Source organism: Pteropus medius, unplaced genomic scaffold, assembly GCF_902729225.1.
Source record: "Pteropus medius unplaced genomic scaffold, Ma_sr-lr_union100, whole genome shotgun sequence".
NCBI classification, from domain to species: Eukaryota; Metazoa; Chordata; class Mammalia; order Chiroptera; family Pteropodidae; genus Pteropus; species Pteropus medius.
Window position 1 is genome coordinate 24,109,450 of NW_024340692.1, and position 15,917 is coordinate 24,125,366.

Genomic DNA, 15,917 nt, shown 5'->3' on the forward strand with positions numbered 1-15,917 from the left:
ATTGAGTTGTAGCCATTTTCTTATTGTTGTCTTTGAAGCCCTTGGAAGCCGCGCGGAGCGGTTAACCGTCCCCGTGCCGCGACTCCTGGAGGAGGGGGGGCGGTGGCGGACGATGAAGGAGGCGCGACTCTGCGCCGGGGCGGGGAGGGCGCCCTCGGCGGCGGCGCGGCTGGTCCGGCGGCGGCGCGGGAGTGTGGGGCGCCGGCCCCTTGCGCCGCGGGCCCCGGGGACGAGCCAGCCAGCCAGCCAGCTGTCCCGCCGGAGAGGGTGGCGGCTGCATGCTTCCTTGCCCGACCTGACCGCGGCCGGACGCCATGGCGCGAGTCCCCCCGACGGGCCAGTTTCGATTCCGGGTGGGGAAAGAGTGGGCTCCGCGCGCCGGCCCCTCGGCACCCGCCGTTGGCGAGGGAGGACAGCAGGGTCTAGAACCTGTGGGTTCCGGGGGCCACCCCGAAACCAGCTTCTGCGGGGCTGTGCGGCGAGGAGGGAACCGGGCGGAGAGTTTTCATTGCTCTTTGCCTGCCTGCGCGATGACACCCCACCCCCCGCCCGCTAGCGCCGCGCGGTATGTTTTCTCCATCTCCCTGCGTTGCCTGTAATGTGGCCTAATTAAATATTTTATTATTGTCTTTAGGCACCGCATCAACCTGCTCAACCCTTTAAATTTACTATTTCCGAGTCCTGTGATCGGATTAAGGAAGAGTTTCAGTTTTTACAGGCTCAGTACCACAGGTAACGATATTGACTTTAGCTGATCCTCCTGTTTGCTTAGCTCTTGTCTTCCACCTAAAACACTCCTCCACCGTTTTTTTTTCTTTAAAAAAATTGCACTTTTTTTGACCCACTATTCCTAGTATTATCATTTTTCCTTGTGTCTAGAAAGGGCAAGTCAAGGCCTTTTCCTCTTAGGCAGGTGTAAAGAAGTTAAGCATTCCTTCCCTTTTCCGTATATTAAAAAAAAAAAAGAAAAAATGCCGCACAATCGAAACTGGGGAGACTTGGAAAACGCTTAGGCCAAACTTTCCATATTGATTTATTGGGGCCGGGAGGTGGGAAGATTCTGAGCCTTTTGACTCCCATGATTCTTTATTACTCTGGGCTTGATTCCTTCTCACTTCTTCCTGCCATTCTGCTGAAATAACAAGAGCCGCGAGCCCTGGGAAGTCGAAAGTGAGCGAATTTATTACTTATATGCTGAAGAAAAATGTTTTTTTAGAAACTATCATTAGACTTGGAGTGCCTTTGACATATTTTTCTTTCGCTGGCTTTTTAATGACGTGTAATTCTTATTTCATAAATACAAGAACCAAAACAAGCCACCGCAACCCAGTCCACACTTTGCCCCTGGGTGGTGGTATTCAACTTGTCTCTGTTTTGGAGGGAAAAAGTAAGACATCATTCATAAGGCATGCTGGATTCATATTTTCATTAATCTCTTAATGGAACAGTCAAGAAAAAAAACCTTGTGACATTTTGGGGGACTTATTTATGTTTGGATTTGTTTATTTTCTTGTCCTTGTTTTATTATATAAATTTGGTGAATATTCATTTCTGGATGAGTTTCCGGAATAAATTGGGTAGACGGTTTTTTCCTTAAAACAAACAAAAATCTCACATTTGATTCTTATTGAAAGGACAAGTCTAGGCTGGTTCCAATCATCCCTTTCTCTCCTGCCTCTCCTTCAATAATGAGGGTGGTATTTAAGATAGTTGATTTCATGTTTTGTAGGTGATGATTTAGAGGAGAGAATGTGTATTTACATATGAAGGATATTAAGTCAAGATCTGTATGGTACTTAGATTTTCTTATGTTCTGAACAGCCTGAAGCTGGAATGTGAGAAACTCGCCAGCGAGAAGACAGAGATGCAGCGGCATTATGTCATGGTAAGAGGACTGTGTCATAGATTCATAGTGCCTATTAGTTTGGGCTACCAAAAGCAAGAATACATTCAGATTGATGGAGGCTGCAGGATAGATCACAGTCACAGTGCCAGTGCAATTGAGGTTGTGGGAATGTGACCATTAGCAACCTGTAATTCCAGGATGTTATAGCTTGCCTCTGACAACCAGCTTTGATTTGAATTTTCAAAAAGTTCAGCTGCATGAGGTCTAATTTTCTGTGCTTTGTTTTTATAGATTGTTAAAAAAAAAAAAACCACCTCATTTATGTTTTGTTTAGAGTCACAAGCAAAATGTTTTTTGTGTTAGTGGGGTTTTTTTTTTGTTTTATTGCTCTTGCTTTAAACAATTTTAACCACTTTTCCTGGAAACTTAAAATTTCAATGTGCTTTATTTATTTTAAAGATAGGTATTACACTCTTATACTGGTTATTATTATATTGATGGGTAACAAAAGACACCAGACACTTTCAAAATTTCTCTCACTCTTAATGTTATTAGCACCTGTTTATTGGTGTGTGTTTTGTGTATTTTCAATTTCTATAGTGTTACTTTGGTTCGGGGAGTTATACATTTGTCTTCTGTTAACTGATTTGTTCTGTTAGAATGTCTATAATAGCAGTTATACTACGTAGTCAAAAAATCAGATCTGTTTTTCAAAAGTATTACCAAGCACATTTTTATGCTTGTTCATAAAGGCTTCAAGTAACTCATTTGTTTCCTGTCAAGCCTTTTTTTTTGAATGTATGAACATTAGCAGTACATTAAAAATGAGAAACTGAACACTGAAGTAGCATCACCTTTTTGAACAGTTCTTTCAAAGCATTAGCATTTGTGTGAGACACATTTTTGCCATTAATTTACCCGCTGTGCCCAGGAATTAGAGTCCACATGGCACCACATTTTCATCAGACCTTTTTCATTCACTTGCTTCTAATGTATAAAGGCGACCGGAGATGTTAAGAATCCTCTGTTTGAACTTGAATTTCTTAGTTTTGTGAGTTATTCTTTTAGAGTCTGTGTCTTAAGTTGACTGCTAGTTTATTACGCTAAGATAATGGTAGAATGTTCCTTCTGATGTAACAGCATACGTATGGCTATTTGGTTTAGATGAGGCTTTTGTGTTTTAAGCATATTTGGGGGCATTTGAACAAACAAGGGAGATTGTTCGATGAAAGGCACGATTACGAAATAATTGCTTTTCCTTCTTTGACAGTATTATGAGATGTCCTATGGTTTGAATATAGAAATGCACAAGCAGGTGAGTTATTTATTTTTAACCATTTTAAATGACAGTAATACTGTGCACTTTAGAAAGAAGTACGCAGTTTTATTCTCCACATTTTTATGGTTACCTATATTTTAAAGACTGTGTACTGGAGAGAATGCTATTTTTTCAGGTGTGGTTCCCTATCTTTTTTGTATATTATTCTAATTTTAATCATTTAAAATTGTGATTTAAAATGTTTCAATGCATATTCAACTTTGTACACTTTTAAAACCAGGATGGTAAATTTTAAAATAGGTCTTATTTTTCTTTTGAAAGAGTAAATTTATGTATTTTGAGCATTGCAAACTTGTCTTATGAAAGAGCTTTTCTTGGAAAATATTAAAAATGGAAACTGTAAATTGCATGGAGGCTTCATTGGCTTGGTGTGAAGAAATGGATAGAAGGTGAGCTGGGAGGATCAAAATGAAATCTGTGACACTACAAAAGAAATTGATGTAAAATCCTTGTACTGTTCTCCCGAGGCTACTTAGTTGGAACTTACTCGGCACTGTAACTGTTATTCCCAAAATTTGTGCAGAATAAATGAGCCTGAGGGGAGGATGTGATAAGGTTCAACATTGGGTCTTGAAATCTAGCAATTATTTCAGTCAAAAAATAAGAAAAGAGATAATCATTAGTCAGAAAGCACTGAGAAATGTGATTCAAACAGCTTTTTTTCTCCCCAGGAGACTAAATAAAATGGTTTAAGTTTCCTAGATAGAAAAGTAGCATATGTATTAAACAATATTGTTTGGCAATGATAATTTCTCTAGGAGGCATTCATTTTTAGTGATTGCCTAGTGAAAGTGCTTCAGGTCTGTCTCAGCCATTTCAGAATAGGTGTGTACCTAAGTTTACTGGGAAAACACAAGTGAAAACTTGCTGCTTTTCACATCTTATACTCGTGGATGTTATTACCTTCTAAGTTTAAAAAATATGAAATGATCACGTATTATTAGGCTTATACTAATGGATTCCTTTTTGGATGTAGTTAATTATGATATGCTAAGAATATATTCAGATAGTAGAGCTTTAAAAGATGACTTAGATAATAACAGCAATTTGATAAGCAGTATTTGAAAAAGTTGGAGGAAGAAAAATGAGTTGTTACCTATGCTTTTTATTTCAGATACCTTTTTTTACTTTTTTATGCTATTTGGTTATGTCAATATTAACATTATAGTATAGATTGCTCCATGTTAAAATTACATTCTTATTTGGCATCTTTGCCATTTCTGTCTAGATTAGGAATGTAAATATCTCCTGCTTAAACAAAATCCATCAAACTTACAGATGGACTCCCTTTAACTCTACCTTACAGAAATAAATTACATGAGAGATATTGTTTGTTAATTGTCTTCATTACATGTCATATTACGCCTGGATGTTGTATGTGTGTGTTTTTTGTCCTCACCCTACCACCCAAGATTAATTAGTGTCCTTTTAAAGATTGGACCAGATGATTAATGTCCCTTTATTTCTCTTCCTGTATATTATTTACCATAACAACTTAGTTTCCAGATCTCTTTATACCGTTTACAGTTCTGAGAGACACAGAGTTTATAGTATTTGGCAGTATGGGAGATCCCTTAATTTTACACATTTTATATCTCTGTAATTCTGTCATCTTCTTGTCCACCTGGCCTCAAATGCCATCTATTTAAAATTGAGAATGGAGTACATTTTCCCTTTTTTTCTCTTGCTTTTAAATTCAATCATATCAAGAATCCTGAGGCCAGTTTATCACATTATGAAATACAGACAGCCCTGCAAACCACCTACTTATTATATTTTCTTTCTTTTTCCCCTTAAGCACAGAGGCATATCTGTCTTTATTTGTTTTTCTAGGCAGACAGCCTTGGTTCCTCTTGGCCTCTCTTCCAGATGCACTTGCTGGATACCCTCGTAATGGAAAGGAGCAATAATGCAGGGAAGTTGCCCTGCAGCATAATTGAGCCTAGTTCTCAAGATCGGGTTAGGCTTATTCACTTATTAGATTTGTGTCTCTGAAGGGTTCAAGAGTAGGAGTCCCCGGAGTCCTTGGAAGTACCCTAGTAATTGGTGGCCCTGATATTTGAAACCTTTGTGTATTTTTTGGTTAACGCTCCTGTTCTTGGCTGCTGCTAGCCACACAGTATTTATTTTTAGAGAAATTTTTCATTGGAACAGAAAATTATGGCTGTGATGGAGTCATGGCTCTGTGACTTAGCAAATTAATAAAAGGATAAAAGCACAGCAGAGACAAACAGGGTCAGGGTCTGGTATTATGGCCCCTCCCCTTTCTGTACGATGCTCATCATCAGTTACCCTGTGTTGATTCTGATAGAGGACTATAAAATGAAACCTATAGGGAATTTGTCATTCTGAAATGAAAGCTAATGTAATTAGTACCAATTAAAGTACATTTAGTAAATTGGATTTAATCTTAATTAAGCCTGCATAATGTTGCCAATTTTTAACAATTATGTTTGAGAACATAATTAATTTAAATTTGGGTAACTGAGTAAATAGCATTAGTCTGGTAAAATTAGTTGATTTTTTTTTTAAAGGGGAACTCGGTGACATGACATAGAATTAGAGGATAAAATATGAATCTAATTTCTTATAATCTTTAGTAGGATCGATAGAGCTGAGCAGATGAAGTTAGGAAAAAACCCAGACAAGTTAGAGAGGGGTGTTGTAGGCTATAATGTGTTCTAGCATGAAAGTGAAGTTGACAAATGGAACATGGTTAGAAATGGCACATATTTTATTGCGATGCCTTCATAATGGAATTTTTAAAAGTGAAAGAACATTGGCTTTTATTCCCTAAGGATTTCCCTAAGTGTGGGGTTTTTGTTCTGGATGGGACAGTTGGCCCACCATGTAGTTGTTACTATTTTTGCTGATTGTTCTCTTTATGAATACAGTGTGGCTTCTAAATGGGTCAGTGACCACAGACAGAACAGGGTGATGCATGCAGTTGATAACATTGCTTAATGATACTTGTTCCTAACCTTCACCTGTAATGCTATAATTAAAGAAGAATGCCCAGATTTAATCTGACAACAGTAGTTACCACTTTAAAAAGTGAATATTGGATGTAGATTAGGAATACTGTGTAGTATGTGAATTCAATTTACAGGTATTGTAACTGAAGATGAATATACATTTTGAGAATATCTCGTGGCCTCATAGTTAATATTCTATAATCCAAAGCTCTCTTTGTTTTTAAAAAAATTTGGCTTAGTATTTGAATTTTAGACATTAGAACATTTTTAGAAATCTGCAACACTTATAACCTAAAAGAGTGAGTACTGCATATTTATATATACATGTTTGTTTATATGTGTGTGTGTATATATATATATATATTTGTATACATGTATATATGTATATACCTAAAATTATTTATTTATTTTTGCATCAGAGCAAGAAAACAACTATTTCACTCTAAGCCCTGTAAATTTTATTATGAGACTTGGGCCACAACCATTTGAGTGCTGCTAAAATATTAATTGAATAGAAATGAAAGGGCCTTGCCAGCTGATAGGATATCATAATCATAGCCTCTCTGGTCGATGGTAAATGATGATAAATGACATTAGGAACCTTTTAGCAAACTGTAATAACTACAAGGAGGGAAGCAGTATGGATTTGCATTATATCTGATACCCTCTAGTACCAAGTGGATTGCCAATACTGCTTGTTTAGCATTTTCTAAGGGCAATAGGATATTGATTTCTGACTTACAAGGAACAGCTCTATTTTCACCATTGAAAAGTATTGCAGGTTGTTAAGAAGAAATTGACTTGAAGAGGCCGACTGCTGCCCATCATGGAGCAAATAAAGCAAAACTGCCGAAGCATGGTGGAGCAGCGAGACGGGCCCTCAGCAATTTGTTGCTATTAATTTACCATGCTCGACAGCAAATCAATCGGCATCTACTTCATCTGCTGTAGAAAATGCTGTCCAAGGCAGATAAAAGACTCGGCATGGTACAGAGAATAGACTGGATTGGCCAAAAGGAGGCTGCAGTTAATGTGTAAATAAGTGAAATCAAGGCCAGAGTTGCAGAGGAAGCTGTTGTTAATTAGGTTGCTGCTTTTTCGTGAACTATTTTGGAAAGCAGCTGAGGATTTGGAGAGTAGAAGGAGATTTATTGAGGTTAAAGTAATATACGACTGGCATGACATTCCAGCCTTGAGTGTACTTAATTCTAGGATGCAGTAAATTTATTTGGGGACAGTGATTGCAATGGAAGTCAGTTTGTTTAAAGTTCTATTTAGATCAGATTTCCCATAAGAAAACTTTTGTGCATTACTAATTTCTTGTACATCTCCTGTCTTAGATGGTATATGCTTAGATTTGGAGGAGTAGATGCAGGAGTAGGTGTTTGAGAATGTAGGCAAAAATGTGTCTTTTGTATTCTTAGGCAGTGACTATGTTTTTCAGAAATGGATGTGATTGCACTCTTGTATAATAATGAAAGTGAATTATTTTCAAAGTTGGGATGTTTTAGCTGATAGTAATAAACCAATGAAAATTTTGCTGACAGAACTTTCTTTTGCTGTATAAATATTGGGAAATAATCTAGGGGGCCGAACAGTGGGTAGACACTATTAGACTGGAACATCTCAGAGATTACAAATGAAATTTTGATGACTGTGAAAGAGCTCCAGATACAATTAGGAGATCATGTGTGTGCATAAGGGAGAGGGGTTATTTGTGTTTTTATTTGTTTTTCATTAAGATTTAAAACCACCTTTACTAATTTAAGATTACTTATCCTTTGATAATATTCCGCCTCTCTGATTTGGACATTTCTGGGATACGGAGCCAACTTAAGCTATGTCTAGTAAATCAAAATATATATGTAGATTTTAAGTTATATATTTTTGCAAAACTGAGGATCTAGCATTAGGACAGGACCCAGTGAGTTGTTTTACTTGTCACAGGACCTTCAAAAGAAGCAGATCTGACTGAGGAGATTTCACCTGTTGGGATATGTGCATAATTAGGAGTGTTTTCTGCATGGCATGGGGTGGGCTTCCTCTTTTTCTCTTGCATATTGGGTTCTCATTTTCTCTTTCTTGAGGTCTCAGAGTATCTGATTATGTTTGACTTACAGCAGTGATTATGTAGTGGAATTGGAATTTCCTTTTAATGGAAGTGAATGTTTATTATATATCTGGTATGAACTTACCACTGACCTGGGCACATTGCCAAAATTCTTAAATTCTCACAATGATCCAAAGAAAGAGATTATGTCCAATCAAAGATGGTTAGACAGGATCAGATCTGCACAGGGTGATACAGATATTAGGGGGTGATACAGATATTAGGTGTAGTGGATTCAGGACCTCCCATGAATTTACCTGGGAGGATATCACCTATGACAGGGGTCCCCATTACTCAGGCCGTGGACTGGTACAGGTCTGCGGCCTGTTAGAAACAGGGATGCACAGCAGCAGGCGAGCAGCAGGCAAGCGAGCGACGCTTCATGTGTATTTACAGCCACTCCCCAGCGCTAGCATCACCACCTCAGCTCACCTCAGATCATCAGGCATTAGATTCTCATAGGAGCACCTGCTGACAAAGACGTCGGGGACTACTCTAGGAGATAGGTCTGCACTGGGTTGGAGATTCAGCCCCAGTTCATTCTTGGAATGGGCAGCCCCATGAGAGTCTAGGATAGTCCTTGGATTTGTCCTTGAGTCACTGAACTTCAGGCTTTAACTCCCAGAGTGTTGGGATAATCTCTGCAGGTCTATCTAGATTGAGTTAGGTAGGGTCTGAAGGCTTGGCCTGGATTCTCCATCCAAACTGCTCTTAGTGGATGAGAAGTCAGGATTTGCTTTCCTTCACTTGGAGTCTCCCACAGATGGGGCCAGGAGAGCAGTTTGCTTATCATGATCTGATTTGCTTCCTCCCTGGGTGACCTATTTCTTATATGTTTACAAACTTGCCTTTCCATTTAACTTTTATCTTTTCCTTGTGGCTTCTAAAACTGCCTGAAGACAGGAGGCTGTTGTTAATCACCATCCTGTGGGTTTTTGAAGGGGGAAGCTAGGAGGGGAAAATGTGATGTTTTGTGGCCTCTTTGTAGTTCAGAAAGAAGTTCTTAGATGCAGGAAATCACACGCAACTCAAACTTTTAAATGAAGGCAAATGTTTTGCTTTTACTGTTAAAACATTTACTTTGCAGCATTCGAACAAAAGGATGTTTCCTTCTCACTGCCCCTTTCTACTCAATATTGTTTATTTTTGTTTTGCTGGGCAAAGTCCTTTGTATCCTAAGTAATATGTAATATTTCTGAGTTGAGTTGGACTAAAGAACTGATGAATGAGAAGAGTCTAGGTACTGTTGTAGCCTCAGTGAAATCTAGATAGTGCAGGCATAGGCCTGTTCTCACATTCTTCATTTCACTTTTCCTTTCCTAGAATTTTACTTTTTTTGTGCTATGGAGTAGGTAAAGTCATTAAATGTTTGAAATGTGTACTTGTGTTTATTTTTAATGAGAACATTTTTATTGCCTTTGATGTGACTGCATAGTCTGGTTTATCACTTCAAGACAGCAATAATGTATTTGATGGCTGTCAAGTGAGAAAGGGATGTGACGTTTAGAAGGTACTTTCCCTTAACCCTCCCCACACCTTCTCTTAGAAAATGCTTAACACTCCAGCAACGGTAGCACATCCAGTGGTCTTGTGGCTAAAGTATCATCAGTTTCACGAGCATGGCGGCAGGAGAGAAGTAGGAGGCAGAACTTTTAGGTGCGGGCAACTGAGTATTTACACTGATAATGACAGTTTGCAAGGCTTAAGACTTGTTTGGAGTAAGTGCACTGCAAATAGAGTTCGTGAAATTATTGCTGTAAGAGGGAAGGGCCTCAGAAATTATAGTCAAGGCAAAAATTGAAGTTGTTTTGACTTTGCCTTAGTAACAGCTGTCCGTGGTAAAGGAATTTAGCTGGCGTTCATCAACGCAAATCTATATACCTTCTCTGTTTTCATTGGACTTGACCCATTGTTTATGCTAAGCTCTTGCTATTTTTCTACGACCAAGCCGAAATTTTCTTTAGAGAGCTGTCGTGTGTAACCTGTACTCTATCCAGGGGGACTAAGGTCAAGGTGTGGATTTTCTTAGCTGGATTGTGAAAGAAGCAGAAGAGAAATACTCTCTGATGTCCCCTAAGTACCTTCTTCTCTGGTGAGTGGATCATTTTGTCATTTGTGAGGATTTTGCCCACAAATATTTCACAGTTTGTATTGTAAAGGGAGCTTCTGTGTTTCATGGAAAGAAAGGATGACTACTGTCCTGGTGCAGGACTTGGGCTCCATCTACAACCTGATTGGCCATGGTGTTCCTTGGATCCTGAAATGACCTAATGCTTGCAGCATCTTAAGCAGTGAAAGGTTGAGGGCAGGATATTGACTTTCTGATTATTTTTAGCAAGCTTATTTCACTTACTATTACTATTCTAATTAGGATTCTGTTCTTATTTTCTAAGTATATATTCTTCTTCTGAAGGTCTGTGGATTATTTTGGTTAAAGAATTTGAAAATTCAAGGAAATGAAATGGAAAAGAATAGTAATCATAGAAATTATGAGCACTAGTACTCTTTACAGAGAGCTTAAGGCATTTTATATTTTCCTTAATCTTCCTGATGTTCTTGTAAAGCAAGTAGCAAGCTTGAATCCACGTATTTATTTAAATAGCTTCTGTCAGTGGAGTACCCGACAGTTTGCCAAGCAGTGTCATTCCACTGGCCTTCTTGAACAGATGACACTGAGGCTTAAGGGCTTAAGAGACTAGTCCAGTGTCACAGTGCTGGAGGATCAGCATGCAGGCAGGGAGGCCAGGGTTCACATAGATCTGCAAAAGGCAAAAGGTCGTATAGCCAGAGTACTTGGCAGAAAAGAAGATCAGTTTTTTGACTTCCCTTTTAGGGCTTTCTTCACTGACCACTGTGTTTCCAGAGTGCTTGTTTCTGTGATGTTCTTGACTATGCAGCATGAGGAGCAAGGGGGTACTACTGGCAGTTTAGATGTTATATTGTCATCTCTAGTTAGAAATCTGATCTGTGTGTGTGTCTGAGTACAGAGCCTCCCTCTTCTTCCCTCTACCCTGCCAATATCTGGACCTTACCCAAAGGGAAACAAGGATACACAAATTAAAATATGAAGCCTAGATGCCTTCAGCAAAACACTTAATAAAACTGGCCGTTCCTGCATTCCTAAAGTATGCTATGCAAATACACTATAAACTTGTTTCTTGCCAGTTGCTCCCTCCTGATAGAATGTAAGCTCCACGGGAACAGGGGTGTTTATTGTTCTCTGCAGTTTTCCCCAGTGCTGAAAATAGTGCCTTTCACACAGTAGGTGCTCATGAAATAATTGGTGAATGAGGAAATGCTTGCATTCAGATCAAGCTAGCCAAGAATATGTGCGATTTAATATTCTTAAGGGCATGTATAGATTGCAGAATAACAAAAATGCAGAACTTCCAAGCCTAGATAGGTCTGTGGTCCCTACTTGCTAAGTTTGTGGAAAAATTATAGAAAGGGGAAATAAAAGCAACTGAGCATGCTGTGCCTTTCAGGAGCATGTTAGGCTCGTTGAAGTAGAATATATTTATTTTAGCATGTGGATTCCGCCTTTTTAAAGATGCAAGCATGAACCTTTCTAACTGAATTTAAAATTCACTTTGAACACTCTATCACTGGTCAGGGCGTATATAAAAGAATTCTTGTACTATTAATAGATCAGTATGTATGTGGTTTGAGTGAGTGTGGGGAGATATTAATCTTAACTATACTGTAGTGTGTTTAGCTAATTTCCCTCCAAATCAGTAAAAATGCAAGCTTCTAGTTCTTTTTAAGGGACAAGGAATTTGAAGTTATCTTAGGGTTTTTTCTGTTTTTTGTTTGTTTGTTTATTTTTTAGTGGAGATGAGATAGTGTTGTTGAAAGAGTAATAATCATAACAGACATTACAATAAGTGATTTTGGAGAGCTTATTGTGCCAGTAACGTTTTACTTATTCTACAACAACCTTATAAGACTATAGTATTATTATTTTTATTTTATATATATATATACATATATATACACACACATATATATATATATATATGTGTGTGTGTGTGTATATATATATATGTATATATATAAGAAGGCCAAGACAGAGAGAAATTAAATAACTTCTTGCGATCAGCCAGCCAGTAAAATAGGTCCCGGGTTTGACACAAGTTCAGATCACTGTGTAATAGACTTTTTCCACCATAGTCCAAATGCTGTGTTTGGAACACTGTACTATCAGCATACTCTGCTACCTCTCCCAAAATACTTGATTGAGTCTGGACATTCAGATTCTAGTTCTGACCTTGGCAATAACTGGCTATGTGATAATTGTTGAGTATCTTCACTTCTCAGGACTGCTTTTCTAAGCTTAAAATTAGAGCACATACCAATATCTCCTTTAGCTCCTTCAGTTTAAGATGACTGTTTGGTTTTGGTTTGTTCTTTTTATAACCCAGTGAACAGAAATTGAGACTTCCTATCACTTCTTTTTAGTCTCAGAAAGTCCCCTTTAACACCTATTTTCAGAGGTTTGTTTGTTTTTGTTTTTTTTAGTCCAAAAATTAACCTAATGAAGCTAGGAATAGAAATGGATATATGTATGGATATATGTAGTAGTTTATATTTTACCAGGTGCTTTCTCATTATTTTATTTAAGCCCTAATAATGTTACTAAAGCATTACCCTCATCCTGTGGATGAATAAAACTAAGATATTAAATGACAAAGTCCCACAGTTAATTAGTGGATGGTACAGAATTTACTGATCCTCTCAGGGCCACCATTCAGGCTAAAGTAATGTTGATGCAAAACTAGAACAGTTATTGTAAAACATAATAAAAAGGTACGTGTATGTGTGCATGTATATAATATAATGCCAGCGCTTCTTTAAAGTGATCTTTCTTTGGCATATATTAGAAAAATTAATGATACAACTTCTGAAATTGTATGAATTATAATGAAATCCAATAGTTTTCTCCCAAAATGTTGAAGGGGATATGTAGTAGTTTATTATCTGTTGGTTAATTAACACCTGGGATTAGTTAATCTTCCAGAATCCAATGTACATGTCAGTTTTCCTAGGTTGTAATGCCCAAGGTAAAGTATGTCTGTAAGCTGATTTATAATGAGCTTGAGATCTTAAGCCCTCAGGTTTCTTGCATTGTACCATAAGGATCCTTCACTTAAGGAAGGTTTGGACTTTTCAACTTGGTGCATGGTAAATTAATTGTAGGTAAATAAAAAAAGAGGGAAATGTTTAATCTTGGCCTTTTTGAGCAGTGACTCAAGGACATGGTAGAGATCAGGTTTCTTCACTAAGATATAAGCTCCAAAGGGAAGAGTGTATTTTCTTACTGCTGTATCATTAGCACCAAAAAACTGTTTGGTAGAGGAAATGAATGAATCAGTGTTAGAACAACTGAAAGAATGGTTTAATTTCATTGCATATCCTGTAGCACTCTACATTTGCTTGTCAACCACCTTTGTATAAGTTTCATTTCTGAGTTCTTAGGCAGGACTTGGCTTTATGATGACCAAAAAAGCCTCTACAGGCAATCTAAGGTTAGTTCTTATCACAGTTCTGCCATAGGTCCTTGAGTTGGCAATTGGTCATTTTTAAAATTTAAGATTAGATACATTTCCAGGTGGTGATTTATTTCTGTTATCTTTCAGCTTCTATATGATTTAAAAATGACCAGTGTTTGGAAAAGCTCTGTTCCTAATTTTATTGCTTGATATTGCTTTATTGCTTGATACTAGAGGCATGCCATTTCATTAAGTTAAGCTTTAGAATCAATTTTATATGAGGAAATATTATTTTTTGAGGAACTTTCCTTTGAGAAGTTAGGCTGTTGGAGACAGGTAAAAAAAAAAGTGCTAATGTTGCCAGTGTTTTACGATAGAACCTTGTGCTAGCTTGCTTCTTTTCATAGGAATGGCCACAGCTAAGAGCATATGAGTGCGTGTGGTTACAGATTTTCCATAGTGTATCTTTGGTGAATATTAATGATAATAATAAGTTAACATTTATTGAACACCTCCTGTGGACCAGACGATACACTAAGTGCTTCAGATGTATTAATTTGTTGAATTCATAACCCTTTGAGGAAAGGATCCCGTTGTCCTCATTATGTATGAGGAAACAAAGGTAAAGAGAAGCTAAGAAATTTGCCCAGGGCTTTATAGCTAGTAAGTTGCAGAGTGGGGATTCACTCCTAGGCTCTCTGGCTTCAGAGCCTACGTTCTGAACCATTGGTAATAATCTGCCTCCTAAGTGACCATTTTAATATGGTAAGCTTGTTTTGTTTTTTAAATATATCTAGTTAGGCCACTGTGTTCTGTACATAGCGAGCTTAAGTGTTACAAATAATAGTGGGTCTCCTTTTAGGTATATATTTGTATCAGAAAAATACTTTTTCAATTATCAGATCAGCAAGTTCTTTGTTGCTAGTCCTTTTTGAGACTCGTGGTATGGAAGGGAGTAGTCCTCTCATTAACTAAGCAGCTTTTTCAAACTAGCTCTCCCGCCCCTGCACTCTGCATGGGCAGTCCTATTCTGGCTCTGCTTCACCAACCATACAAGTGGAAGGAACACTTTATTAATAAGTGGAGGTAGCTTTGGTCTTCAGATTCAGTTTTTAATTTGTAAAACAATTCCTTTATTTTTGCCTCAGGATACTGTAACTGTTAATTAGAAGTATGATTTGGGGGTAGTTTTTCAGTCAGAGGTGCAGAGCCATGCACATGGTCATGAATTGGTTAGTTATTCCAGGTCGGAGAAAAATAGTGCATGTATATATATGTATTTGTGTGTGTGTGTGTGTGTGTGTGTGTGTGAGAGAGAGAGAGAGAGAGAGAGAGAGAGAGAGAGAGAGAGAGAGAGAGAGAGAGAGAGGAGAGAGAGGGAGAGAGAGGGAGGGAGGGAGAGAGAGAGCGAGAGAAGGAACAAATACATGGCTGGCTCATTGCCTGATGACCACAAGCCTGTAGATATTTTTGTACTTCTGATCATGAAATTTCTTAAAAAGTCACAGTACCTTTTATAACCATATGAGAATATCCTGGAAAACCACTGAGTGCCTACCTGGAGTGAGAATGGGATTAGGGGTCATTGGCTGGGTTTTAAAGGACCCACATAGTCCTGGAACTTATATGCAAAATTGTGTGCTGTTTTTGGTGGGGGAAGAGTCGATAACACTCACTGGTCCAGTGAGGAAATTGAGACCTAAACAAAAGAGTTTGAGAATTATTTTTTAGAGCAGTGATCTCAAATCAGGACAGTTATTTTCTCCCAAGAATATTTGGAAGTGTGCAGATAATTTCTGATCATCATGACTTAGAGGTGTTACTGATATCTAATGGGTAGAAGCCAAGAATCAGCCTTGTCTGGCTTCTAGTTAATTATGTCGTTTCGAGAGAACCTATAAAACTATAGTTGTTTTTGAGGTTTTCTCTTTCTCATGATGATGAGCAGAGTGGAATTGGTGGTAGTAGGTTCTTCTTTCAGGTTAAGAATGAGGATGTTACACTATCTTCTGTAACCATCTTTTGCCTAAAGAAGGGAGAGTGATAGACTTTCTGTATTGCAACTGTTGAACTGGCAGAAATGTCTTGCTTTAATTGACGCCCAATTGTCCTGGCTACTCATTGAAAGCCTCAGAATTAGTCTTAGTTCTTTTATAGG

General features: G+C 38.0%; 1 protein-coding gene across 6 annotated transcripts in view; it reads left to right on the plus strand.

Moving 5' to 3' along the window:
- The window catches only part of TLE4 (TLE family member 4, transcriptional corepressor), a 144,051-nt gene that overhangs the window by 7,627 nt on the left and 120,507 nt on the right, over positions 1-15,917 (plus strand). For 3 of the 6 annotated variants that reach the window (XM_039846381.1, XM_039846422.1, XM_039846506.1), the window contains exons 1-4: positions 156-353; positions 635-732; positions 1,822-1,885; positions 3,117-3,161. In XM_039846381.1, coding sequence (XP_039702315.1) covers positions 315-353; positions 635-732; positions 1,822-1,885; positions 3,117-3,161 — 246 coding nt within the window. In that variant the 5' untranslated portion in view covers positions 156-314. Of the gene's footprint in view, positions 1-155; positions 354-634; positions 733-1,821; positions 1,886-3,116; positions 3,162-15,917 lie in introns of those variants that run through there. The other 3 variants (XM_039846159.1, XM_039846221.1, XM_039846292.1) reach the window with 1 other exon arrangement.